Source organism: Emydura macquarii, unplaced genomic scaffold (genome assembly GCF_026122565.2).
Source record: "Emydura macquarii macquarii isolate MOO-44397 ecotype Brisbane River unplaced genomic scaffold, CSIRO-AGI_Emac_v2 contig_306, whole genome shotgun sequence".
Classification (NCBI taxonomy): domain Eukaryota; kingdom Metazoa; phylum Chordata; order Testudines; family Chelidae; genus Emydura; species Emydura macquarii.
The window spans coordinates 974,874-999,113 of NW_027130443.1; the positions used below are offsets into that span (position 1 = coordinate 974,874).

General features: G+C 59.6%; 3 protein-coding genes across 6 annotated transcripts in view; 2 read left to right on the forward strand and 1 right to left on the reverse strand.

The window, feature by feature from the left end:
* The window catches only part of DLG4 (discs large MAGUK scaffold protein 4), a 52,510-nt gene extending 38,322 nt beyond the window's left edge, over window positions 1-14,188 (forward strand). For all 4 annotated transcript variants that reach the window (XM_067555618.1, XM_067555609.1, XM_067555628.1 and 1 more), the window contains 18 exons: window positions 44-94; window positions 373-497; window positions 2,070-2,239; window positions 3,657-3,793; window positions 4,358-4,502; window positions 4,689-4,827; window positions 6,101-6,257; window positions 6,369-6,471; window positions 6,678-6,792; window positions 7,182-7,358; window positions 7,629-7,665; window positions 8,439-8,466; window positions 8,634-8,681; window positions 8,841-8,942; window positions 9,087-9,259; window positions 9,408-9,517; window positions 10,295-10,386; window positions 10,806-14,188. In XM_067555618.1, coding sequence (XP_067411719.1) covers window positions 44-94; window positions 373-497; window positions 2,070-2,239; window positions 3,657-3,793; window positions 4,358-4,502; window positions 4,689-4,827; window positions 6,101-6,257; window positions 6,369-6,471; window positions 6,678-6,792; window positions 7,182-7,358; window positions 7,629-7,665; window positions 8,439-8,466; window positions 8,634-8,681; window positions 8,841-8,942; window positions 9,087-9,259; window positions 9,408-9,517; window positions 10,295-10,386; window positions 10,806-10,912 — 2,016 coding nt within the window. In that variant the 3' untranslated portion in view covers window positions 10,913-14,188. The remainder of the gene's footprint in view (window positions 1-43; window positions 95-372; window positions 498-2,069; window positions 2,240-3,656; window positions 3,794-4,357; window positions 4,503-4,688; window positions 4,828-6,100; window positions 6,258-6,368; window positions 6,472-6,677; window positions 6,793-7,181; window positions 7,359-7,628; window positions 7,666-8,438; window positions 8,467-8,633; window positions 8,682-8,840; window positions 8,943-9,086; window positions 9,260-9,407; window positions 9,518-10,294; window positions 10,387-10,805) is intronic.
* Window positions 1-24,240, reverse strand: part of TMEM256 (transmembrane protein 256) — a 159,514-nt gene that overhangs the window by 99,443 nt on the left and 35,831 nt on the right. The window lies entirely within an intron of this gene.
* LOC137158078 (asialoglycoprotein receptor 1-like) lies at window positions 17,156-23,754 on the forward strand. Its single transcript, XM_067555645.1, has 9 exons — window positions 17,156-17,254; window positions 17,512-17,595; window positions 17,953-18,069; window positions 18,676-18,771; window positions 19,005-19,076; window positions 19,381-19,467; window positions 19,694-19,845; window positions 20,155-20,261; window positions 23,465-23,754. Exons 2-9 carry the CDS (start codon window positions 17,523-17,525, stop codon window positions 23,613-23,615), a joined length of 855 nt encoding a protein of 284 aa, XP_067411746.1. The 5' UTR covers window positions 17,156-17,254; window positions 17,512-17,522; the 3' UTR covers window positions 23,616-23,754.

Below are 24,240 nucleotides of genomic sequence, written 5' to 3' on the forward strand. Positions count from 1 at the left end.
CCCCCCCCTCTTCTCACGCCCCGCCTCTCCTTTTTCCATCCAGGTGAATGGGACGGAGGGGGAGATGGAGTACGAAGAAATCACATTGGAACGGGTGAGACTCCATGTTTCCGTCTCTGTCCTGTGGGTGAATTTCAGCATAGCGCACCCCAGAGGCAGATGCCTCCTGCCAAGGGCTCTGCCGGTGCCCCTCACTCCTGACCCATAGCCTCTGGGGCTCCCCCTCCAGCTCTGCTGGTGCCCCTCACTCCCAACCCATAGCCTCTGGGGCTCCCCCTCCAGCTCTGCTGGTGCCCCTCAATCCCAATCCGCAGCCCCTACTAGCCTGGCCCAAGGGGCATTGCTGACAGGTTTTGGGGGTGTCTCCTCCAGGGTAACTCCGGACTGGGGTTCAGCATAGCTGGGGGGACCGATAACCCCCACATTGGTGACGATCCCAGCATCTTCATCACCAAAATCATCCCAGGGGGAGCAGCTGCTCAGGACGGTCGGCTCAGGTACATGGGGGGCCAAGAAGGGTCTGGAGGATTGGGAGAGGGGTCAGGGCTGGGCAAAGGGGGACAATGTGGGGAGCTGACAGTGGGGAGGCATTGGGGGATAAGGGTAGTGGGGGAGGGGCACTAGAGCGGGGCTGGCAGTGGGGGAAGGGTTGGGGGAGAAGGGTAGTGCGGGACAATGGGGGGGAGGGGGGCTGGGCAGTGGGGAGGGGGCAATGAGTGATTGTGAGCCTGTGTGGTGGGGGTGCAAGGTTGTGTGAGCATCTGCAATGAGTGAGTGTGCAAGTGATTGTGAGCATGCGTGCTGGGGGTGCAAGGGAGTGTGAGCATGTGCAATGAGTGAGTGTGCAATCAGTGCTTGTGTGGCTGTGCACTGATTGTGCACATGTGCTCATGTGATTGTTCGTTGCACGTTCCCGCCACTTGCACAAACCCTCAGATATGCACAAGTGCACACCTTGTAGCTCACACGGTGGCTTATTGAACACACACACCCACCCCACAGCTCTTGCACACTCGCATTGCATTGCACTCAGAATAGCACGTTCAATTGCTGGTTGTACACATGCGTAATCCTTCGCACAATTATTCATGGCACATGTACAAACTAGTTTGCTAAACATTTTTTGCACATGCTCACAGTGACTTGCACAACCACTCATTTCATGGGCTCAATCGCTCCTTGAGTGCTCACAGGTTCTTGCACAACCACAAGTTGCGCACGCTGTGTCTCTCATTGACAGTTACTCATTGCACACTCATTTCAGAATCACTCGGGACATGCACCAGATCGCTCACTGTAGACAGTCACAATCACTTGTTGCACAATCACTCATCGCCCATGCTCATACTCATGTATTGCACAATTCTTCATTGCACAACCGCTCCTGGCACATGCTTATGATCACTCTTTGCACGATTGTGCATTGCCAACTCTCCTAATCTCTCACTGCACAATCGCTTCTCGCACACTCATTACAGAGTTGCTCAAGGCACTCAGTCACAATCACGCCTTGCACAATCGCTCCTTGCCGACGCTCACAATTGTTGCACAATCTTTTATCACCCAGTTGGTCATTGCACACTCATCCCACAGTCACTCATGGCACATGTTCACAGTCATTTGCTGCACAATTGTCCATTGCATGCTCATCACATAATCACTCATGGAGCACACAATTGCTTCTTGCACAATTGCTCATCACACACTCATTGCACAGATGCTCATTGCAGATGCTCACAAATGTTTTTTGCACAGTTGCTCACCATGCAATCACTCCTTGCACCACATTACCCACTCGCCCATGGCACGCACACGCAATCCCTCCTTGCACAATTGCTCATGGCACATGGTTCACAATCTCTCCTGGCTCACCCACTGCACAGTGGCTCCTTGCTGTGGCTCACAAATGCTCGTTGCACGCATGCTCACTCATGCGCACGCGTCACACCGCCCCGCATGGCCCCCGCCACTCGCAATCGCCCACACGCTCCAGCGCGCCCAGACCCCTGGCCGCGCCGCCCTTGTGAAACCCCTTGACCCTCCCCTGCCCCGCCATGTCCCTGCACCAGGGTGAACGACAGCATCCTCTTTGTGAACGACGTGGACGTGCGGGAGGTGACGCACAGCACGGCGGTGGAGGCGCTGAAGGAAGCCGGCTGCATTGTGCGTCTCTATGTCATGCGCCGCAAGACCCTGGCTGAGAAGGTCGTGGAGGTGAAGCTCATCAAGGGCCCCAAAGGTTAGAGATGCCTTGTGGTCAGAACAACCCTTCGCACCTCCCCCCGTGCCCCCCTAAGAGCCTGAGATGGCTCAATCAGCCTGAGATGGCTCAATCAGGGCGACCCGCAAAGGAGGGGGCAGCTAGTCCCCAAATCCGGCGGTTTGTCCTAACAATTAGATTCGCCCAGCCAGCAGCAAAACCACTTCTGCAAGGCCTGGCCAGTCACTCAGCAGCCAGCAGCACCAACCCGCTTTCAGCCATCTTGAGCTCCCACCCACCCCGCCAGCCCCGGCCAAGCCGGTGCGGATGATTTAAAGCCGGTGTTGCCCCGTTGGAAAGTTCTGCCCCTCCCAAGAATCCTAGAAGAAGAGAGTTGGGAGGGACCCTGGGAGGTGTCTGGACCAGCCCCCTGCTCGAAGCAGGACCCACCCCAACTAAACCATCCCAGCCACGGCTGTGTCGAGCCAGGCCTTAAAAACCACGAAGGATGGAGATTCCCCCACCTCCCTAGTTAACCTATTCCAGTGCTTCACCACCCGCCTAGGGAAAACGTTTTTCCTAATATCCAACCTAGATCTGCCCCACTGCAACTTGAGACCATTGCTCCTTGTTCTGTCACCTGCCCCCACTGAGAACAGGGTTATCCGGGCTGGAGCGGGCAAGCTCTCCACAGCGACCAGGGTTCTCGGTCTCCGACCGGCCCCATCGAAAGCCTGCAGGCAGCAGCTGGTCCCTGGGTGTGGGCTTGGCGATCTGCACTGTGGCTTTGAAGTAAAACTGCCTGGTCCCTGTGGGGAGACGGAGCCGAGGGTCGCGGTCGCCAGCACGAGGGGGAGGCGCTTTCTCCGTTCAGTTCACAGTCGCCGGTGCCCAGCGATGAGACCCCTCCCCCCCCCGGACAACGATGTTGCCTCTTGGTGTCGATAGGTCCCCCCCGTTTGATCTCTGAAGTGGGGGGGCGAAAGGGGGGGCCCCGTCTCCGGCCAGCCGCGGCTACGCTTCGGAGCACCGGCCCGTCGAGTGCGGCTGGTTGGGGGGAAACTCTTTGAAGGTTGGATTTGCGGGAGGGGGGCCTTTAGTTGCTGGGTGCTCAGTGTCACGCCCCTAGAGCCAGGGACCCCCCATGGATGCCCCCACTACCAAAGGAAACCCCCCCCCCCGGAGAAAATCTTTCAATGATCCTTGAGCTCCCCACCGGGGACCCCTCGCCCCACTGCCCCACCCCACATGCGCTCTCTGCTCCCTCAGCCCCCTTCTTCTCCCCCAGGAGATTCCCTCCCCAGAGCAGAGGTTCTCCCCCTTTCTTTCCTGGGATCCATGGAACCCCATAATCTCCCCCTCTCTGGATCTCCCCAGATCCACCTGCCCTCTTCCACCCCTCCCAAGAGTCCCCCCCCTCTGAATCTCTCCTCCTCCCTCCCCCTCCCCCCCGTAGGTCTGGGTTTCAGCATTGCGGGCGGCGTGGGCAACCAGCACATCCCAGGTGACAACAGCATCTACGTCACCAAGATCATCGAGGGGGGGGCCGCCCACAAGGACGGGCGGCTGCAGATCGGAGACAAGATCCTGGCCGTGAGTCTGCGCCCGCTGTACAGACCCAGTCTGGCAGGGCTTCACTGAGACCCAGGGGGAGGGGGAGCTGAGAGGACAGCATGGAGTGGGAGGGGCTTAACTGAGTGGGAGGGGCTTAGCTGAGAGGACAGCATGGAGTGGGAGGGGTTTAGCTGAGTAGGAGGCGCTTAGCTGAGAGGACAGCACTGAGTGGGAGGGGTTTAGCTGAGTGGGAGGGGCTTAGCTGAGAGGACATAACAGAGTGGGAGGGGCTTAGCTGAGAGGACAGCACTGCGTGGGAGGGGTTTAGCTGAGTGGGAGAGCTTAACTGAGGGAAGGCAGCTGAGTGGGCAGGGTTTAGCAGAGGGGTGTGGAGCTGGAGGGGAGTGTCCCCAGGACAGAATTGTCCTGCGGGACTCCCTGCCACTGGATATTACAGAAGCCAGAGGGCCAATCAAGGCATGGACAGAGCATTCCCATGGGGCTGAGCTGGAGCGGGAAGGGGGTGGGATACTGGGGTAGATGGGCCCATAGGTCTGAACCTGCATCTCCTCCCTCTCCCCTCCCCGCCCCCCACCAACCCAGGTGAACAATGTCAGCCTGGAGGATGTGATGCACGAGGATGCGGTGGCTGCGCTCAAGAACACCTACGACGTCGTGTACCTGCGGGTGGCTAAGCCCGCCAACATGTACCTCAGCGACTCCTACGCCCCGCCTGACATCACCACCTGTGAGAACGGCCGGTGGGGGGAGGGGGCACCAGGCTGCTGGCGGTGGGTGGGGGGGGGGCCCCCATGCGGTGCTAGGGGGCGCTGGGATGTGGGGCACGATCCCTGTGTAAACAACCCCTCCACCCCAGAGGTGGCCGCATCTCAGCCATTAATACCGTGCTCTTTCTCCCCCCCCCCCCCCGCAGCGTACTCCCAGCACCTGGACAATGAAATCAGCCACCAGAGTTACCTGGGGACCGACTACCCGCAAGCCATGACCCCCACCTCCCCCCGGCGCTACTCCCCCATACCCAAGGAGATGATGGGGGAGGAGGACATACCCAGGTGAGCCAGACCCTGCTGCCCGGAGGTGTGATTTGGGCGGGTACAAAGATCAACCCCCCTGTGGCCTCGAAATGGCATCTGCAAGGGGTCGCGCAGTTGTCCAGTGACAGCATAAGGAAGCTGAGTGCGGGAGACAGACAGGCACACACGTAACAGACAGGCATACATGTAACAGACAGCCGCATGCAGGGGCACAGGTTACATACAGTCGCACACCGTGACATACAGGCGCACAGGTTACATACAGCCGTGCACCGTGACATACAGGCGCACAGGTTACATACAGTCGCACACCGTGACATACAGGCGCACAGGTTACATACAGCTACATACTGTGACATACAGGTGTACAGGTAATGTACAGCCATGAGCGTAACATACAGGCGCACAGATAATGGACTGCCGTGCACCATGACATACAGGCGCACAGCTTACATACAGCCGTGCACCGTGACATACAGGCGCACAGGTTACATACAGCCGTGCACCGTGACATACAGGCGCACAGGTTACATACAGCTACATACTGTGACATACAGGTATACAGGTAATGTACAGCCATGAGCGTAACATACAGGCGCACAGATAATGGACTGCCGTGCACCATGACATACAGGCGCACAGCTTACATACAGCAGTGCACCGGCACGTATAGGTGCCTATGTTACATACAGCCATGCACTGTGACACACAGGCACCCAGGTGACATACAGCCGCACGTACAACCTACATGCCACCGAGGAGTATTCAAAGTATTCAGCTAGGAGTGCGTGTGCGTGGCTCTGTGACCACACTCCGTGACCGGTACACGCGTGGCTGGAAGCCCACAGATAAGTTACAGGCGCGCCGTCGGTGCGTGCGACTCTGACAGCCTCGTGATGAAGTACAGGTGCACGGGCTCATCTGCAAGGTTCAGGCGCACACATCACATACAGGTGAACAAGAGGGACACTGGCACGCACGTACAGGCGCTGGTGAAAGTACAGGCGCCTACATGCAGTGAAGGTTCAAGAGCACGCCTGTAGCATACAGGTGCATGAGGCACACACACAAACACACACACACACAGTTTTGACAATACACCACCGTATGGCCACCTATGTAAGCTACCGGCACCCCCGCCAGCCGCACACCGGCACCTGCAGATGTCAATACAGCCGTGCGTTACACCGGTGCACCCGGTGTGTGTGGTGGGGTGTTGCAGGACTCCGTCGGTGTCTGTCCCACTGGCCCGGGGGATTCCTGACCTATCTTCTGCCCCTGTTTCTTCCAGGGAGCCCCGCCGGATCATCATCCACCGCGGCTCGACCGGGCTGGGGTTCAACATCGTCGGGGGTGAGGATGGCGAGGGTATCTTCATCTCCTTCATCCTGGCTGGGGGGCCAGCCGACCTGAGTGGGGAATTGCAGAAAGGGGACCAGATTCTCTCGGTAAGAACCTGTCCCCCAGAAAGCAGCCGGCGCCCCCCTAGAGGGGAAAGGCCCCATGTCCCATACCCTGCCCGCCCCCACCCCTGACGCGGGTTCAACCTCTCCACCCAGGTGAATGGGGTGGATCTCAGGAACGCGACCCATGAGCAAGCCGCCATCGCCCTGAAAAACGCCGGGCAGACAGTGACGATCATTGCCCAGTATAAACCCGACGGTGAGTCCCAGCCAGGAGGGGTGGGGCGGGGGGGGCTGGAGGGAGGGGTGTGGAGGGAGGGGTGGGGTGTGGGTGGGTGGGGGCGGTGGGTGGATGGAAGGCGTCTCACTGGCCGGGTGGGTTTGGGGGACCGGGCGGGGAGGGGGAGGAGGAGGCCCAAGGGGGCGCCTGGCATTCACACCCCCCCACGCACCCCCCCCCCCCAGAGTACAGCCGCTTTGAGGCCAAGATCCACGACCTGCGGGAGCAGCTGATGAACAGCAGCCTGGGCTCCGGGACCGCGTCGCTGCGCAGCAACTCCAAGCGGGGCTTTTATATCCGGTGAGGCCCCCCCTGACCCCCCCAACCCTCTCTGACCCCCCCCAGACCCCCCCCCTGACCTCCCTGCCCCCCTCTGAGCCCCCTGCCCCCACTGACCCCCCCAGACCTCCCTGCTCCCCCAGACCCCGCCTCCCCTCAATGACCCCCCCCGAGCTCCCCAGCCCCCAATGATTCCCTCCCATATCCGTGCACCCATCTGCCCCATTTCCCTCCTCTCCAAGGAAAGGGACTACAGTCTAGTCTAGTGGTTACAGCAGAGGGAGGGGCGGCCAGGAGCCCGGACACCTGGGTTTTTTCCCCGGCTCTGGGAGGGCTTTGGGGACTAGTGGTTAGAGCAGAGGGGCTGGGAGCCGGACGCCTGGGTTCTCTGACTCTGCCTGCCCCCACAGGGCGCTCTTCGACTACGACAAGACGAAGGACTGCGGGTTCCTGAGCCAGGCCGTGAGTTTCCGCTTTGGGGACGTGCTGCACGTGGTCGACGCCTCGGACGACGAGTGGTGGCAGGCCCGGCGAGTCCACCCGGACGGGGAGGGCGACGAGATCGGCTTCGTGCCCAGCAAGCGACGGTACCGGGGGGCGGGGGAGAGGGCAGAGCAGAGGGGCATTGTGGGAAGGCGGTACGTGGGGGGAGAGGCTGTGGGGCTGGGAAGGTGGGGGAGGGGCAAAGGGAGGGGTTGTGGGGCCGAGGTAGGGGGAGGGGGAAAGGGGTGGGGCCGTGGGGCGGGGTGGGGTTGTGGGGTGGGGGCGGGGCAAAGGGAGGGGAGAAGGGGCGGGCTGTGGGGCAGGGGGTGGGGGCAGGGGGTGGGGCTGTCTCTGACTTTCCCATCTCCCTGCAGGGTGGAGCGCCGGGAATGGACGCGGCTAAAAGCCAAGGTGAGCGACCCCCCCCACACACACACACCCGGAGGGCGGGGGAGGGGGAAGCTGGGTGTGCAAAGCAAAGGTGAAAGTCGAGGGGCGGGGCTTTCTCCTGGGGCTCCGGCCTGGGCACGTGTACCATGGCAGGAGTTGGCTCCTGCGCCTGCCTCCGCCGACCCGGGCCGGGGCTCCCCTGCATGTGCGCTCACACACCTGCCGTGAAGGCACCTTTCCACGGGTGCGTGGCCGCGCACGGGGCCGCCGGGGCACACCCACGGCTCTGCTGGGTCCCTGTGCGTGCACGGTGGTACGGGCGCTCGCACGCTCATCCTGCACGCCGCCCCCTCCCCCGCCCCCCACGGCTGCATCCCTGCACGTCCGGCTTCCTTCCCTACGCCCTGTGCCCCCCATGAGCACAGCTCGCTCTGCCTTCCCCGTGCGCTCCCCTGAGCCTGCGCACGGCGGCCGTCGCACGCCCACGTGCCTCTGCAGCCAGGCCGAGCGCACCCTCGCTCACACGCTCCCCGTGGCCGGTCCGGGCCCCAGCACAAGCCTGAAGTCGACCCACGCCCCCGGTCCCATTGTAAATCAAGGCCATTAATCCCTTCCTCCCCCTGCCTGCGATGGGGGGAGACGGAAAACGGAGGCTGTATTGGACCCCCCCACAGATGGAGAAAGGGAGGGATGCAGGCAACCGACTGTCTGGCTGTCTGCCAGTCTGTCTGTCTATCCCTGTCTGTCTGTCTCACTCTCTTTCTCTCTCTCTGCCTGCCCCCCCACACCTCCAGGATCGGGTTCCAGGATCGGGCTCTCAAGGTGGGTTTCTTCCCGCTGTCCCTTTACTTCCTTCATCTCGTTAGCCGTGTGCCCCTCACTCCCGACCCACAGCCCCTGCCAGCCCGGCCTTGCCCCCCCCAGGCCTGAGTTCCCAGCCCCCCTTTGCCCCCCAGCTCTGCCGGTGACTCTTGGATTCTCTCTCCCAGGTCGGGAAGATTCAGTCCTGAGCTATGAGACCGTCATGCAAATGGAAGGTGAGGGTCTGTCCGGCTGTCAGTCTGTCTGCCACCAGAGGGCGCTGTCTGTGTGTGTGTGTGTTGGGGCGTTCCCAGCAGGGGGCGCTGTGTCTGTGGGGGGGGGGGGATCGCTCTCTTCCCCCCCCATCTCCATTCTCTCTCTCTCTCCCCCCCCAGTGCACTACGCTCGCCCCATCATTATTTTGGGGCCCACCAAGGACCGTGCGAACGACGATCTGCTCTCTGAATTCCCTGACAAATTCGGATCCTGCGTCCCACGTGAGTGCCCCCCCCCCCCCACCTCTATGGGGCGCCGTGCTGTGCGGGGCGGGGGAGAGCTCGACTGTGGGGTGTGGGAGGGGGGAGCTGAGCTGCCGGAGAGGGAGGAGGCTGACCCTGCCCTCTCCCCCCCCCCCCCCCCAGACACCACACGGCCGAAGCGGGAGTACGAGGTGGACGGGCGGGATTATCACTTCGTGGCCTCGCGGGAGAAGATGGAGAAGGATATTCAAAGCCATAAGTTCATCGAGGCCGGGCAGTACAACAGCCACCTGTACGGCACCAGCGTGCAGTCCGTCCGGGAGGTGGCCGAGCAGGTGCGGGGGCCGGAGGGTGGGTGGGAGCTGCTGGTGGGGGGGGCAGGAGGGGAGGGACGGCAGAGGGTGCAAGAAGGAGGGTCAGAGGGTGAAGGAGGCAGGAGGGGGAAGGTCCGTGGGCGATTCACGAACCCTCTTCCCCGCCCAGGGCAAGCACTGCATCTTGGACGTCTCGGCCAACGCCGTGCGGCGGCTCCAGGCCGCCCAGCTCCACCCCATCGCCATCTTCATCCGGCCCCGCTCCCTGGAGAACGTCCTGTGAGTGCGGGCCCCAACCCCTGGCCACAGGCAGGGAGGGATAGGCTCTGCGGGGGCTGAGGGTGGGGCCTGAGATGGTTGGGGGCCGGGGCTAGGAGGGCTGAGGGGGCGGGGTCAGAACTGGTTGGGGCGGGGTCTGAGATGGTTGGGGGTGGGGTCTAGGTGGGCTGTGGGGGCGGGGTAGAGATGGTTGGGGTGGGGTCAAGGTGGGCTGTGGGGGCGGGATCTGAGATGATTGGGGGTGGGGTCAAAGTTTGCTGTGGGGGCAGGGTCTAGGAGGACTGAGGGGGTGGGGTCAGAACTGGTTGGGGCGGGGTCTGATATGGTTGGGGGCGGGGTCTAGGTGGGCTATGGGGGCGGGGTTAGAGATAGTTGGGGTGGGGTCAAGGTGGGCTGTGGAGGCGGGGTCTGAGATGGTTTGGGGTGGGGTCTAGGTGGACTGTGGGGGCGGGGTAAAAGATGGTAGGGGTCGGGGTTTAGGTGGGCTATGGGGCCGGGTCTAGGTGGGCTATGGGGGCAGGGTCAGAGATGATTGGGGGTGAGGTCTAGGTTGCCATGTCTCCCTCTAGTGGTTAGCACCAGTCACTGTGGCAGGTGCCCAGTAACAGACGGGGGGGGAGGGGGCAGGCGTGTGCCGGGTGTGCGCACAAATGTCCTGGTGTCCGCGTCTAAGCGCATCATCGCCACACGCCCGGCCCTGGGGGCAGAAATCACCCCCCTGCACACACGGCCTCCCTCCCCCGCTAACCCTGGGTCTCTCCCTCCTCCCCCCCGCAGAGAAGTCAGCAAGCGGATAACGGAGGAGCAGGCGAGGAAAGCCTTCGATCGCGCCGTCAAACTGGAGCAAGAATTCACAGAGTGCTTCTCCGGTAGGATCCCCCCAACCTTCCCCTGCCCGGGACCCCCCAACCTTCTCCCCCCCCCAGGGCCCGTTCTTCTGACACCTGAGTGGGGCTGGGACGGTCCCAAACTATCCCCCCTCACACCCCAAATCCTGGGACCAGGGGACCAGCCGGTTCCAATGGGACTTACGCTCCCTGCAGCTGGGGATTTGAATCCAGGAGACGCGGTGGCGCTGCCTCTCTCCCAGCGAAACCCTCCTGCTGGTTGCCTGGCCAGCGTGGTCTTGCTCACACAAGCCACCAGATCTGGGACTGAGGAGGAATTTTGCTCCGAGCAAGGACCTTGCGGGGGCGGGGGCTTTTCCCCCTCCATCACCAGCCACATTGCCCAAAGGGTCTTGCTCTGTCAACGACCCCGCCCGTGACCCTCTGCCCTTCTTTCCCAGCCATTGTGGAAGGCGACAGCTTCGAAGAGATCTACCACAAAATCAAACGGGTGATTGAGGAGCTCTCCGGGCCGTACATCTGGGTCCCGGCCCGTGAGAGACTTTAGGAAACCCACGGATAGTTCTCTGGACCGTGAGGAGCCGGTGGTTGACCCACAAGAACAAAACGATCTTTGACACGGACCGTAGCTGTTTGGTTTCTTTTCGGGGAAGAGGTTTTGGGGTGGGGAAGGGTTCTGATCTATTTCTTTCTTCTTCTCCTTTCTTATTTTTCTCGCAATTCTTCACCCTGCTCCCCCCCAAACCTGCCCCTCTCCGAGCCAAGAGCCGGCCCCCCCCTCCCCCCGTCTCTTTGCAACCAGCCCATCCGCTTGGAGGAAAGCGCTCCGTGCATGCTGTATTTTTTCGGGAGATGTTGGCTTGCGATGTCTACGCTTCTGGCAATTGCTTTTTTCCCGGCCTCCGCCTGCCCTCCCTCCCCCCGAATCCGGACCTGGGATCCAGTCGAGGACGAGAAGCAGGGAGGAAAGGAACGAACAAAACACACGAAGAAAGAGAGAGAGAGAGAGGGGTGGACATAAACTCATCTCCAAAGGGAGGGAAAGAACGACAGGAAATGGAGGATTTATCTGTCTAAAATATTCCACTCGCTTTTCAGCCGGAGATCAAATCAGACCCTGTTTATTTTCGGACCAAAGCAGGTGAAATCCATGCTGGATTGGTCGCGTTATTTTGATGATCACCATGGAAAAAACTAATGGAGTGAAAGGAGGGAACGCCGGGAAAACGGATACAAAAAACCCCCTTCTGAGCCGTCTTATTTATTTTTTTGCTTTCTTGGTTGGGGACAGAGGAGAAAATAACTCACGATCCTTCTTTATCTTTCTACCAAACAGAAGGGAAACTTTATTTTTAAAACACTGTGGGAGGGAGCATCAGCTCTATGGAGAGAGAAAGAGAGACAGACATCTGGGCACCCTGTGTCCGAAAGGCAGAAATCTCGCTGATTATCCCCCCCCCCCCGCCCCCACGTTTCCAAACGGATCGGATCCTTTATTTTCATTTCCTTTTATTTATCGACTTGACTCTCCTTCCTTTTCGGCGCATGGTGAACGACGTGGCTTCAAAAAAAAAAAAAAAAAAAACATAACAGGAAAACGTGACAAAAAAAAAAAAAAAAAAGAAAAGAAATAGCATTTTGCTGGTTCAGCAATTTATATTTTTCTTTCCAGGCGTGGGTGGGGCAGACAAGAGACACCGGGGTGAGGGGGGGGGAGAAACAAATGGAATTTTTTGACGTTCTGTGAATATTTTTTTTTTCCGGGGTCCTATCAAGTATTTTGGTGCAGCTGTGCGTGATTGTATGAAACCGGGGGTGGGTGGGCGTTTCTCCTTTTGTTTCTCGTTGCGGACATTTTCGTTGGGAGATATTCTTAATTATGATGAGGATGCTTTTTATTTATTTATTTATTTATTTATATATTTTTTTTTGGTATATAAACTCAAGCGCGCTGAATTGGCCCTTGCCAGGAAGAAGCCCTGGTCCCCCTTCCCTCCTCCAACATCGCTAGTACAAGCTCCCCCTGGCAGCCACGGGGTGGGTTTAGGAAGGTATCGCACTCCGCCCGCCCCAGGGAAGGGGGAAGCAGAGTGTGGGAAAGAGAAGGCAGTGGGGGAGAGAGATGAGGAGGAGAAAGAAGTGATGAGTCATAGACTCCTATCCTTTAATCGTGGAGACATAACGATGCACGGAGCAGAGCCAGGGCGTCCGTCTAGCACAGAATCCTGCTCCTTTCCAACCTCTCCTATGTCAGAAACAAGGGGGCCATCTGGCCCCCTGGTATCCAGCCTGCCCAAGGAAGGGAAGGCGTGGTGAGAGCAGTAAGGGCTGGGGGTCAGGACTCCTGGGTTCTCTCCCCGGCTGTGCCAAATGCACTATTCCTGCTTTCTACCCCGCTGTGCTCTGTGGGAAGGGCTGAGGGAAGGGGACAGAGGAAGAGGAGGGCGCCTGCCTTCGCCAGGCTGCTGCCTGTCTCTGCCAGGCCAGCTGCCGCACTGCAGCCGGCTGGACCAGTTGAGCCAGTTTGGTGTCAGGAAAGGGGGTGCTGAGTCAGTTCCTGGTTTCATCAGCTGGGATCGCCCCGGCCCTCTGCCATAGAGTGTGTGTGTGGGGCTAAGGCCCCAGAGAGCCCCTCTCCACCAGCCCCCCAACTTAGATATCCCCTCCACCCCAGAAGGCTGGGAGCCAGGACTCGTGGGTTCTCTCCCCAGCTCTGCGAGGGGAGTGGGGTCTAGTGGTTAGAGCAGGGGTGGGGCTGGGAGTGAGGTGGGGGGGCCTGGGAGCCAGGACTCCTGGGTTCTCCCCCCAGCTCTGGGAGGGGAATGGGGGCTAGTGGTTAGAGCAAGGGAGCCTGGGAGCCAGAACTCCTGGGTTCTGTCCTCCAAACACCCTTTCTCAGCCTCTGTGATGATCATGACCAACCACGAGGGTGACACCGTTTGCAGTTAATATCCTGGGAAAGCCAGACACTTGCCCCCCCCCACCCGCCCCCACCGCTGCCAGCTGCCATGCAAGGAGGCAATTCAGCAGTCAGCTTTCAGCGAGCCTGAGCCTGGTCTTTCCTGTAATTCAGGCACAGGAAACAGGAAAGATTTGGGGAGTGGGGTGGGAATTACCTCATGGGGGCGCATTGACCTCTGGGACTGTATCGGGTTTAGGGAATGGCGTCTCTTTTCCTGGAAGGGTCTGGGAATGTGGGGAAGAAAAGAGTATTTTGCATAGAAATATTGCCACCGGCAGATAAGAATTAAAACTGACTCTATATAGATATATATATATACACCCGATTGTTTCACACTGTGACTATATATTTGCATACAGAGACAGCGAGCTGGATGTGTTTTTGGGGGGGTCTTGGGGCCTGGGAGCCAGGACCCTGCGTTTTCTCCCCGGCTCTGGGAGAGGAGTGGGGACTGGTGGTTAGAGCAGGGGGGGAAGGGGGCTGGAAGCCAGGACTCCTGGGTCCCATCCCTGGCACCGTGCCAGCCAGACGCATGGCAGGCCGCCTCATCAATAGACAATCAGCAGCTGCACGTTATAGCAAGCACCCAGAAATCCTCCCCTCTCCGCTCACACATCTGACCCCCTCTCAGCATCTGGCCTTCTGGGAGAACCAGGATATTTCCAGGGGTGGGGGGTAATGTCCCTTTGTTGGGGTTCTTGGGGTCTATTGATCTAGGCCTCCCCCACCCCCAACTCTGTCTCAATGTTGTGCAACCTCCCCACCCCCCACATACACACACACATCCTGGTCAAGGAAGGCTAGAAGGTAAAAGTTGTGAGCTTGGCCTGGAGTGGCTTGTTGCTTCAGGTGGAGGGCAGATGGGCCCAGATTGGTGGGGATGGGTCAGGCTCCCCAGAGCCCGTAGTCCCCAGTTTGGGGTGGAGGGAGAGACTGGGGGTGGAGAAGGACTTAGGATGCAGTCCTGGTTGTTTTGGGGAGCATCACATGGCACCAATGTGTCTCCCTAACCTTAATCCATTCCCTCACCCCTCCCCATGCCACACCTGGCCCTGGAATCCCACTTGGTGGGTGAGGTGGGGTGGGGGATCAAACCTCCCCATCTCTCTCCCTGACCTTTAACCTGCTCATCTTGAATCCTCACCTTTAACCCTAAACCTGCGTCCTGGGCCCTAACCCGAACCGCTAACCCTATTGTCCAATGCTGTGCCCTGAGCCGCAGGCCGGGTCTATGCTACGTGGGGCAGTCAACGTAAGTTGCCGTGCATCGGCCTACTGTGGAAGTAGCCTCGCTTAAATGTGTGCCGACTCTTTGCAGATTTCCTCACACCCACCTCCCTGGGCGGTGGAGAGTCACGGTGGGTGTAGTTAGCTCAAAGCCGTGTCAGCATAGATCCTGTGTTGCTTACGTTGAGTGTTACTGGCTTTCGGGGCGCTGTCCCACAATGCCCTGCAAGGACAGGCATGGGATACAGCCCACTGCGGGGTGGCGACACGCAGCCCCAACAAGGAGCAAAGTCTGCACACGCATAAGCAACTTAATAACTGCTCTGGCCATATGCTCATGTAAATTAGGTCAGCTTAATTCTGTGGTGTAGACACGGCCTAATCCTAACAGCTAATCGTACCGTCCAACGCTGTGCTCTAACCGTAACCCTACCACCCAACCAACCGTCCAACGCTGTGCTCTAACCATACCCCTAACAGCTAACCCTACCGTCCACTGCTGTGCTCTAACCGTAACCCTAACAGCTAACCCTACCATCCAATGCTGTGCTCTAACCGTAACCCTACCACCCAACCCAACTGTCCAACACTGTGCTCTAACCGTAACCCTAACAGCTAACCCTACTGTCCAGTGCTGTGCGCTAAAGCATCCAAGGCCGTGCCCTAACCATCACTCTACCGTCTAATGCCATGGTGCCCTCCCACCCCAGAAAACAGCCTCAGTCTATGAAATACAGGCATAGCCCTCTGTCAAGTCCCATGCTCCACCCGTCCTTGGAAAGCAGCCGGCCCTCCTGGCACTAGCCTATATCCTTGACTGTGCGTGTGTGTGCCGGGGTGATGGCCCTTTTAGGGCCTCCCAAGAAATCTGGGTTTGAGGCAAGAAAACAACCCACCCTCCCTCACCTCAAGGGAGCCCTGACCACAATTTATCTACCCCTCCACCCCCACCTACACATATTGGCTTAATGCCTCCCCAGGCGCAGCAAAATGGACTCTTACAACACAGAGCAATTGCCTGGGTTCTTGCCCCAGATCTGGCAGGGAAGCAGGGTCTATTGGTTAGAGCCAGTGGGGCTGGGAGCCAGGACTCCTGGTTTCTTTCCCTGGCTCCGGGAGGGGAGTTTAGTGGTTAGAGCTGGGGGGGGGGGGTGGGCGGGTGCTGGGAGTCAGGACAGATTATTGTTATTCTGTTGCATTTTTTTATTCTCCCGTATTCCCCCACCCAAAAAAAAAAAGAGATTACTTTATATTTTAAAGAGTCACAGAAACTTTCTTAAGATAGAGGAATAAACATAAAACAAATCCAGAGATGCGAAAAGCAGACGAGAGCTTTCCACAAAATAAAACAACAGATTAAAGCAACCCGGAATTTACAAACGGTGACTCGTTATCATCATTCACTGAAAAAGCAAATCTCCCCCCTCCACATACACCCCCCCCCCCGCCCCTCTTCCTTGCGGGGGAGGGTGAGGGGAGAGCACCTCCCCACCACCACGTTGTCCATGCATTGTAAGCGAGAAAGGGGGGGGTCACCCTGTCCCACCCGGTGGGGGGTCAGGGAGGGGATTACATAGTTTAGGGAACTGGATGCTCCCTCCACACACCCCGGTGCAGAAACCCCAGCGTGGGGCCAGGAATCGGTCACTGCTTAAAAAGGTTATGTGCTTGGCTGAGAGCACGGCGGCTATCTGGATGGGTGGGGGTGGGCACAGGGTGGGGTGCGGCTGGATGGATCGAGGGGGTGGCATGCGGGACAAACGGTCAGATAGAGGGGTGTGCATGAGGGACAGACGTACGGACACAGGGGTGTGCCTGGGGCTGGACACGGGGAGGGCTAGGTGGGAACAGGGGTCATGGGGTGATGACAGCCGGGGGAGGGGAGGGCGCCCCCTAGAGATACCCCTGCTCCCTGGCGCCCCCTAGCCCTGGTCTGTCACCGAGGCACTGGCCAGATCTGGGCCCACTTAGCCCAGTCAGCGGTTCTGAGGTTGGCGGGCGGGGCCTGGTTCCGGGCCGGGGGGAGGCCGAGTACCAAGAAATGGATTCAGTTCCTGTTTTCCCTTTTGGGCTCGGCCCCGAATTAGCGAGAAAAGGGAAACAGGCTCCCACCACTTCCAGGAGCCAGTGGCCCTGTGGGCGGCGCCATCGGGGCGAGGTGCGGGCAGCCCTGTTATATCCCTGGGACGCCAGCGCCGGGAGGTCCCTGTGTCCTGGTCGCCGGCTCTGCGGGTGAGGCGTCGCTCCACGGGGGGGGGGGGGGAGGGGAGGCACGAAGGTAACGAATTGGCCCGGCTCGGGCCCATGGGTGCCTCTAGGCTGCCCACCATTTAGCTGCCCCCCGCCCCCCGGAGCCCCCTTCTCCCTGGGCGAGATGGGTCAGGATTGGGGGGGGGGGAGCAAACCCAGGCGTCCTGGCACCCTAACAACCCCCCCTTTCCCCCTCACGACTAGGGAAAGGGGCAGTGTCAGAGCGCCAGGACGCCTGGGTCCTCTCCCTGCCCCTCTAATCCTGACCCCCCTCCTCTGAGATCAACCCCTGCCCCCTCTCCCCCCCCCACACACCCCCCATCCCCCGGCCTGTTTTTTTGGCCAAGTTCAACACAGGCGCAATATTGACAGTTCAAAGTGCCCCTGGCCTGGACAGGGGAGACGGGCCAGCGAGGGGTCCAGGCCGCCTGTGCTGGGGAGCAAGGGAAGGTGAGGACAGGGGGTTGGGGGGGAACCCCACTGCCAGGCACAGACGTAGGGGAGGGGAAACGGGGGGGGCAGAGCTGGGGGGGCACTGGAGGGGGAAATGGAAGGGCAGAGGCGGGGGGCACTGGAGAGGGAAGAGGGAAATGGAGGCGCAGACCCTGGGGGGCCTGGCGGGGCTGAGCCCCCTGGGCCTAGGGAGCGAGGGAAGGAAGGAAAGCAGAAGTGGCGGCCAGGCTCCCCCAACCTGCCCCCTCCCGCAGGTCTCCCCACCATGACCAAGGGCTATGAGGATTTCCAGTCGCTGGACGTGGTGGAAGATGAGACCGGGGCCCCTATCGGGCAAGGTATGATGGGGGGTGGAAGGGCGGGGGGGGAGTTGGGGTGCAAAGGAAGGGGTGTGGGGGTATGAAAGAGGTGGGGGGAGGGTCTGCAAGGAAAGGCAGGCCAAGAACCAAGGGGGGATTGGGGACCGGGGGAAGGGACGGTTTCAGAGATGAGCCTGAGCCCCCTGGGTACCCCACTGCCCCCCCCCCCGGACTTCTGGGTCCCCGCAACTCTCTCCTCTTAGATTACCGACTTCCCTGCCCCTCCCCACTCCCCTTCCTGCTGCCCGGACTCCTGGGTCCCTCGGATGGGGGGGGGGGGAGATCGGGGTTGGCCGGGCCCCGCAGTGATGGTGTCTCCCCCCCACCCACACGCAGCGTTACCCCACCAGCGCGCGGGCTGGCAGCGGCTGTGCGCCCCTCCGCGGTCCCTCTACATCCTGCTGGGGCTGTGCGCGGGGCTGACTGTCGGGACCATCGTGCTGGCTGTCAGCAGTGAGTGCGGGGGATGGGGGGGGCGGGGCGCGTGCAAGGGCAGGGGCGAGGGTGTGCAAATGTCGGGGGAGCTGGGCGTGGAAGGGGGGGCGGGAGGAGGCGGGGAGACTGAGTGTGAAGGGGGGTGAGCGTGCAATGGTGTGGGGGGGCTGAGTGTGCAAGGGGGGGCGTGAGCATACGAGCCTGGCGCAGAGGGTGAATTGTGGGGGGGGCAAGTGTGCAAGCTTGGGGGGGGCAAGCAAAGCGAGGGGGCGCGTGTGCAACGCAAGGGGTGGGTGTGCAAGACTGGGAGTAAGTGTGTAAGCCTGGTGGGGAGGGGGGGGGTATTGTGCCAGGCCACGGGTGCATGTGGAAGGCCGGCAATGTGCATGCAAGGCCGGGGGGGGGGCGAGTGTGCAAGGCCGGGAGTGCCCGTGCAAGGCAGACGAATGCCCGTGGTGCCGCGTTCTCCCTTTGCGTGTCACTGTCATAGATCCTTGTGCATTCACGGGGGGGGGGGGGGGGCCGGGCAGTTCGAACCTCACCCCAGGGCTGGGAGGATGCAGTGGGGCTGGGGGTACAGAGGGGGCTGGCGCTCACTGCCCCTCCCTCACTGTCCCCGCCCAGGCTCCAGGCTGGGCGCCCAGCAGCGGGGGATCCAGGGGGCCCTGGGGGACCTGAACGTCAGCCTGGCCACGGAGATGCAGGGGATGCACCAGAGAGGTGAGGTGGGGGAGGGGGCTGGAGTGAGGTGGGGAGGGGGGAGGGTGGTGGGGGAGGGGAGGAGAGGGGCTGATGGGAGAAGAGGGAGTGGAGGGGTAGGTGAGGGGGGATGGAAGGAGGTGGATGGGAGTGGGTGATGAGGAGTGGGGGAGGGGGTGATCAGAGGGGGAGGGGGATGACCGGGAGGGAGCAGGGGCACCCCCCCTCAGCACCCCATTTCCCCCCCCCCCCAGTGCACACCTTGGAGGAGAAGCTGACCCAGCTGGCTGGGTCCCTGGATGAAGCAAAGGAAAATTCAATCCAAGGTGAGCGAGGGTGCATGGGGCGGGAGGCTCCCCCCAGATGGGGGGTGCTTGGTGGGGGGCTGTGGGGACGGGGCTCCCCAGTGGGAAGTGCCGTGTGCGTGGGGGAGTGTCCCCATCCCAGGGGGGCCCACGTGTGTGTATGCCTGTGCGCGCGTGGGGGGGAGGTTTCCCCAGCCGGGGGGGGGAGGGGCGTGTGCGTATGTGGGGGGGTTCCCCAGCCGGGGCAGGCCCATGTCACGTGGGGCAGTTTCTCCAGCCGGGGGGGGCACTCTCTAACACCCCTTCTCCCCTTCCGCCCCCCCAGCTCAGCAGCACCTGGGGGAGCAGCTGGGGGTGCTCCGGGACAGTGTGACCGCGATGAACTGCGACTTGGTGGAACTTAAATCCAACGGTGAGCGCGCGGCGGGGACGGCCGGGGCCCCCCCCTTTGCCTGCATGGGGTGGGGGGGTGGGCGCACAGGGGGGCAGGGGCGCCGGCTTTTGGGGCAGGGGGGAACTCCCTGCTGCCCCATTCCCCGCCTCTCCCACCAGGGGTCGCTCTGTCTTTGGGGGGGGGGCGGTGTGGGGTGAGGGGGGCTGGCGAATCATTTCACCCACCGACCTCCCCTGTCCCGCAGGGAGCCGGGCCGGCTGCTGTCCCAGGGACTGGGAGCAGTTTGCTCGGAGCTGTTACTGGTTCTCCAGGGAGCAGAAGACCTGGGAGGAGTCCAGCCGCTACTGCATTGCCCAGGACTCGCACCTGGTTATCATTAACAGCCGGGAAGAGCAGGTACAGGCAGGGCCCCCACATGGGGACGGGGCGGGGGGGAGGACGGGAAAGGATAAACTTCACCAGGGCCAGAGGCCCTGGGGGTGAGGGGGCCTGGCCCAGGCTGCAATCTCCACGGGTGGGTGTGTGGGTGGGGGGGGCCCCGTGTTCCAAGTTTGTCCTGGGCCCTGGGCACCTGCCATGCATTGGCTCCTCTCCCAGCGGGACAGGGGTGGTCGGGAGAGGGGAGCAGCCCTAGCCGGAGAGCGGGGGGGGGAACCCGTGCTCCAAATAATATCCTGCCGGGTTTTGTTTTTTTTCTCCTCGCAGCTGTACGTGCAGCGGCGCTCGGTCCCGCTGTACACCTGGATCGGTTTGACCGACACCAGCGGCCAGTGGAAATGGGTGGACGGCACCGTCTACACCATGAATTCACGGTGAGTGCGGCACCCATTGGCCCTCCCCCCCCCACGTGTCTGTCCGGCCTCCCAGGACCCACGTTAATCTTCAATCCAGCCACCTTTTTGCATTCGCTCTCCTTGGCCGATCTACTCCGAATGAGCCGATCCCATCTGCCCTGTAATCCTGTCAGATCTGGTCACATCACACCGGTTACCTCCCTTATCTCAGCGAAGATCCGCTCGGATCTAACGCGTTCAGCCTTTTAAACCGCTCAGTTCCAACCTCCTCGAAAACCTCCATCTGATCTCAGCTCATCTCCCGTCAGCTACTTTAATCTAATCCAGCCTCAGCTGCTTTATCGCCCGTCGGCGGTGCCACTCTGAGCTCTCCTGCTGTGTGCCTTAATGACTCCTGCAAAGAAGCAGTTCAAATCTAATGTTTGCTCTGTATTGTCCAGGTTCGTATTGTCTATTCAGCGCACTGTGCTCCTCAAATGAACTAAAAGAATCCCTCTGAAGTCCATAATCTAAAACAGCGTCCACTCCACAGCTCATCTGTGCCAACCGCATCTCAAAGGACCATCAACTCGCCGATAATCTACCCTAGCAACTAATTTAACCTAATCTAGGATCAGAGACTTTACTGCCCTGCTAATCTAATCTGACATCTCCTGTTAATGAGCGCTAATGAGCTCTAACGGATTCAAATCCAGTCGAATTATCCCTCTCAACCAATTTGTTCTAGCCTGTTCTGTCATCTCATACTCAGAGACTCCTAGACTTTAAACTCAAATGGGGCCAGTATGATGGTCTAGTCTGACCTCCTGCACAACGCAGGCCAGAGACCCTCCCTCACCCACCCACTCCTGTAACAGACCCCGAACCTATGATTGCGTTATTAACGTCCTCAGATCACGATTTAAAGACTTCAAGGTACAGAGAATCCACCAGCAAGCGACTCTTATACAATCTGATCTACTCCAGATTAATATTATAGCCTCCCTCATCTGATCTGTTCCCATCTAAAGGAAAATCTCCCCCCGTCTGATCAGCGAATTCCGTCTACACGGGGATGACCTCTAGTATTAATATGCATCATCGCTGTGCTCGAATCAGTGTTTCTAATTTGTCGCTACCATAATTGTCTGCGCCAGTCTAAATAACTGGCACCTCTGATGATCCCTCCGTATAACAACTTCCAATACCATAATGACCTAATCAGCTGTTTTAAATCCTCTCTTCCAATATTTCATCCAATCCAACCTATTCCAATTTGATGTTGTGTCTCCTCTCCCATCGCCTTTCTAATCTGCACCTGGTTCATTTAATCTGCTATTCCTGCTAATTCATTTCAGCGTGCTCCTTCATATCGTTTCATGTGATCTCTTGCACCAGTTCTGGTGTCAACTTTAATTTGGACTAAACCCACCTTGAAACCAGGTTAATTTAATGCCATCGAATTTTATTTCCTCCAGGGCAGTCCAAAAATCAGGCGATTTTAACTCAAATCCTATTTGGTTTATTGAATTCAGCCTATCCCAGGCTAAAATTTTGTTGGTCTAAATCTAATCATCCTGTTTGTCTGCTTTAATATTCTTCTTTAAAGTGGATTAAAGGTGGAACGTTCAGTGCAAACAGGCTAGATTAGGGCTGGGTTAGATTAAGGGGACCAGTAGGTTAGCCAGGGTTCGTGTGTTGCAGATTATATTCCCAGTTATTTAATCTAATAATCCGCATAGTCTACCATAATCTATTTCAAATCCAAACCCTAACCCAATCCAGCCCTGTGCTAATCTGAATCCAGATCCGATCTGATTTCAGACCCTTCAAAATCGATCTGATCTGATCTTTACCCAATCCAATCTCCTCTCCTCCAGGACCCTGGGATCACTGCCCCCCTGACCCCCACCCAGCTCTGCAGGGTTCATTGCCCTTCCCCCCACTCACTGCCCCCCTGACCCCCACCCAGCTCTGCAGGGTTCATTGCCCTTCCCCCCACTCTGCTGTCGTTTCAGGGACTGGAGCCCGAGGCAGCCTGATGACTATACAGAGCACGGCCTGGTGGGCGGGGAGGACTGTGCGATGTACCACTATGACGGGCGGTGGAATGACGACCACTGCTCCCGCCTCTACCACTGGGTGTGCGAACGGCCGCTGCACGGCTAACGCTGGGGGGCGCGGAGCACGGCTGGCTGCGATGGGCCCCGGGTCAGCTCACCCCCCCCCCCCCCGCCCGGCTAGCCGCATCTAACCCAGTCATCTCAGCCACGCCCAGTGTAAACCCACCTAATCCGGTGCCTCCTCTAACCCAGTCATCTCAGCCACGCCCAGTGTAAACCCCCCTAATCCGGTTTCTCATCTAATCCTTTAATCTCAGCCACCCCCTGTGTAATCCCATCTAAATTGATAATCTCGGCCGCACCCAGTGTTGCTTCATCTAATCTGATAATCTCAGCCACACCTGTTGTAATCCCATTTAATCCAGTAATCTTGTCCACACCCATTGTAGGCTCATCTAATCTGGTCATCTAATCCCAGTATAACCTCTTCTGATCCAATGTAATCCCATAGTCTAACCTGTGCTTGACCCAGTTTATGGAGTGTAATTAAACCAGCTAATTCGCACCTAATGTAGCCTCAGCGAATCCCGGCTCGTCCACTCAGCTCCGCCCCCCCCCACCCCCCGCCAACTAGTCCAGTGTAAACCCAACCCGTCCATCCCAATCAAACCCAGCACACCAGTCACATCAGCAGACGGGGGCACTCCCCGTCGCATGGCGGCGGGAGGCTAATTGTGCTTCACAAAAGGGCGCCCTCCGGCCAACGTGACCTCGCACGCGGCCCAGGGGAAATACAAACCGGCACCCCCATGCAGGGGCGTGTGAGCTTCGCACGGAAGGGAGGGCACCGTTTTTACACGGCAACGCCCGGGGCTGGCTGGGGCGGTGGGACATGCCACGTCGGAAAAACGGGGCTGCGCAGGGAAGATGTTTGGGAACCGCTGGGCTCCAGGCGGGGAAGAGAGATTTCGTCACCATCTTCTTCTATCTAGCCCCTCCCATCCCCCTAATCTTAATCCATCTTAATCCCATCAAATTTAATCTGAGAAACTCAATTCTCATCCATGCTAACCAAATTGAAGCCCATCTCCCTTTCTGGGTTCCCCCCTCTTTGCAGGGGGGGGGGGCCCGTTCCCATCTCACATGGGCCCCCCCTCCTCCCTGTGGTTGTCATTGCAGAGACTGGAGGGCAGGCCAGCCCGACGAATTTTATGGCCACGGACTTGGGGGCGGGGAGGACTGCGCCCACCTCCACGATGATGGGCTGTGGAACGACGAACACTGCTCCCGGCACTACCGCTGGGTGTGCGAGGAGGAGATAAAGGGGTAACACCGGCCGGGGGGGGGCGGAGCCAGGCCTGGGAAACCATGCCTCCCCCAGGACGGGACAGAGCGGGGGGAGTGCGTGGCTTGGGTTAGTGTTACCCAATCAGGTGTCCGCACCGGGAGCCAACCAATAAACAACTTGATAAATGGTGCAGTGTCATGAGATGCGGCCACCTCTGGGGCGGGGCGGCTGGTTATACGGGACTCCTTGCCCGGCGCTGAGGTGCGGCCACCTCTGGGGTGGGGCGGCTGTTTCCCCAGTGTGACTGTTACACCTCCAAGCAACTGTGGGGTGGCTGAGGCCACCATCATCCCATGAGGCTCCCCGCCCTGTTGTGAGGTGCCAGCCCCAGAGCAGTGCCTGACTCAGCACGTTCCAGACCTCTGGGGATTTTAGCTGGCGTCTGGGTTGCTGAATAGATGTCAGAGCTGGTGGGGCTGGGAGCCAGGACTCCTGGGTTCTCTCCCCAGCTCTGGGAGGGGAGTGGGAGCTAGTGGTTAGAGTGGGGGGTGGCTGGGAGCCAGGACGCCTGGGTTCTCTCCCCAGCTCTGGGAGGGGAGTGGGGGCTAGTGGTTAGAGTGGGGGTGGCTGGGAGCCAGGACGCCCGGGTTCTCAAGGCCGGTTCTGC

Bases quoted from the DNA above. Each gene is read 5' to 3' on its own strand.
- LOC137158078 (XM_067555645.1), top strand. From the start codon at position 17,523: ATGACCAAGGGCTATGAGGATTTCCAGTCGCTGGACGTGGTGGAAGAT. The intron at 17,596-17,952 runs GTATGATGGGGG...ACCCACACGCAG, and splicing joins CGGGGCCCCTATCGGGCAAG to CGTTACCCCACCAGCGCGCG. The intron at 18,070-18,675 runs GTGAGTGCGGGG...GTCCCCGCCCAG, and splicing joins CATCGTGCTGGCTGTCAGCA to GCTCCAGGCTGGGCGCCCAG.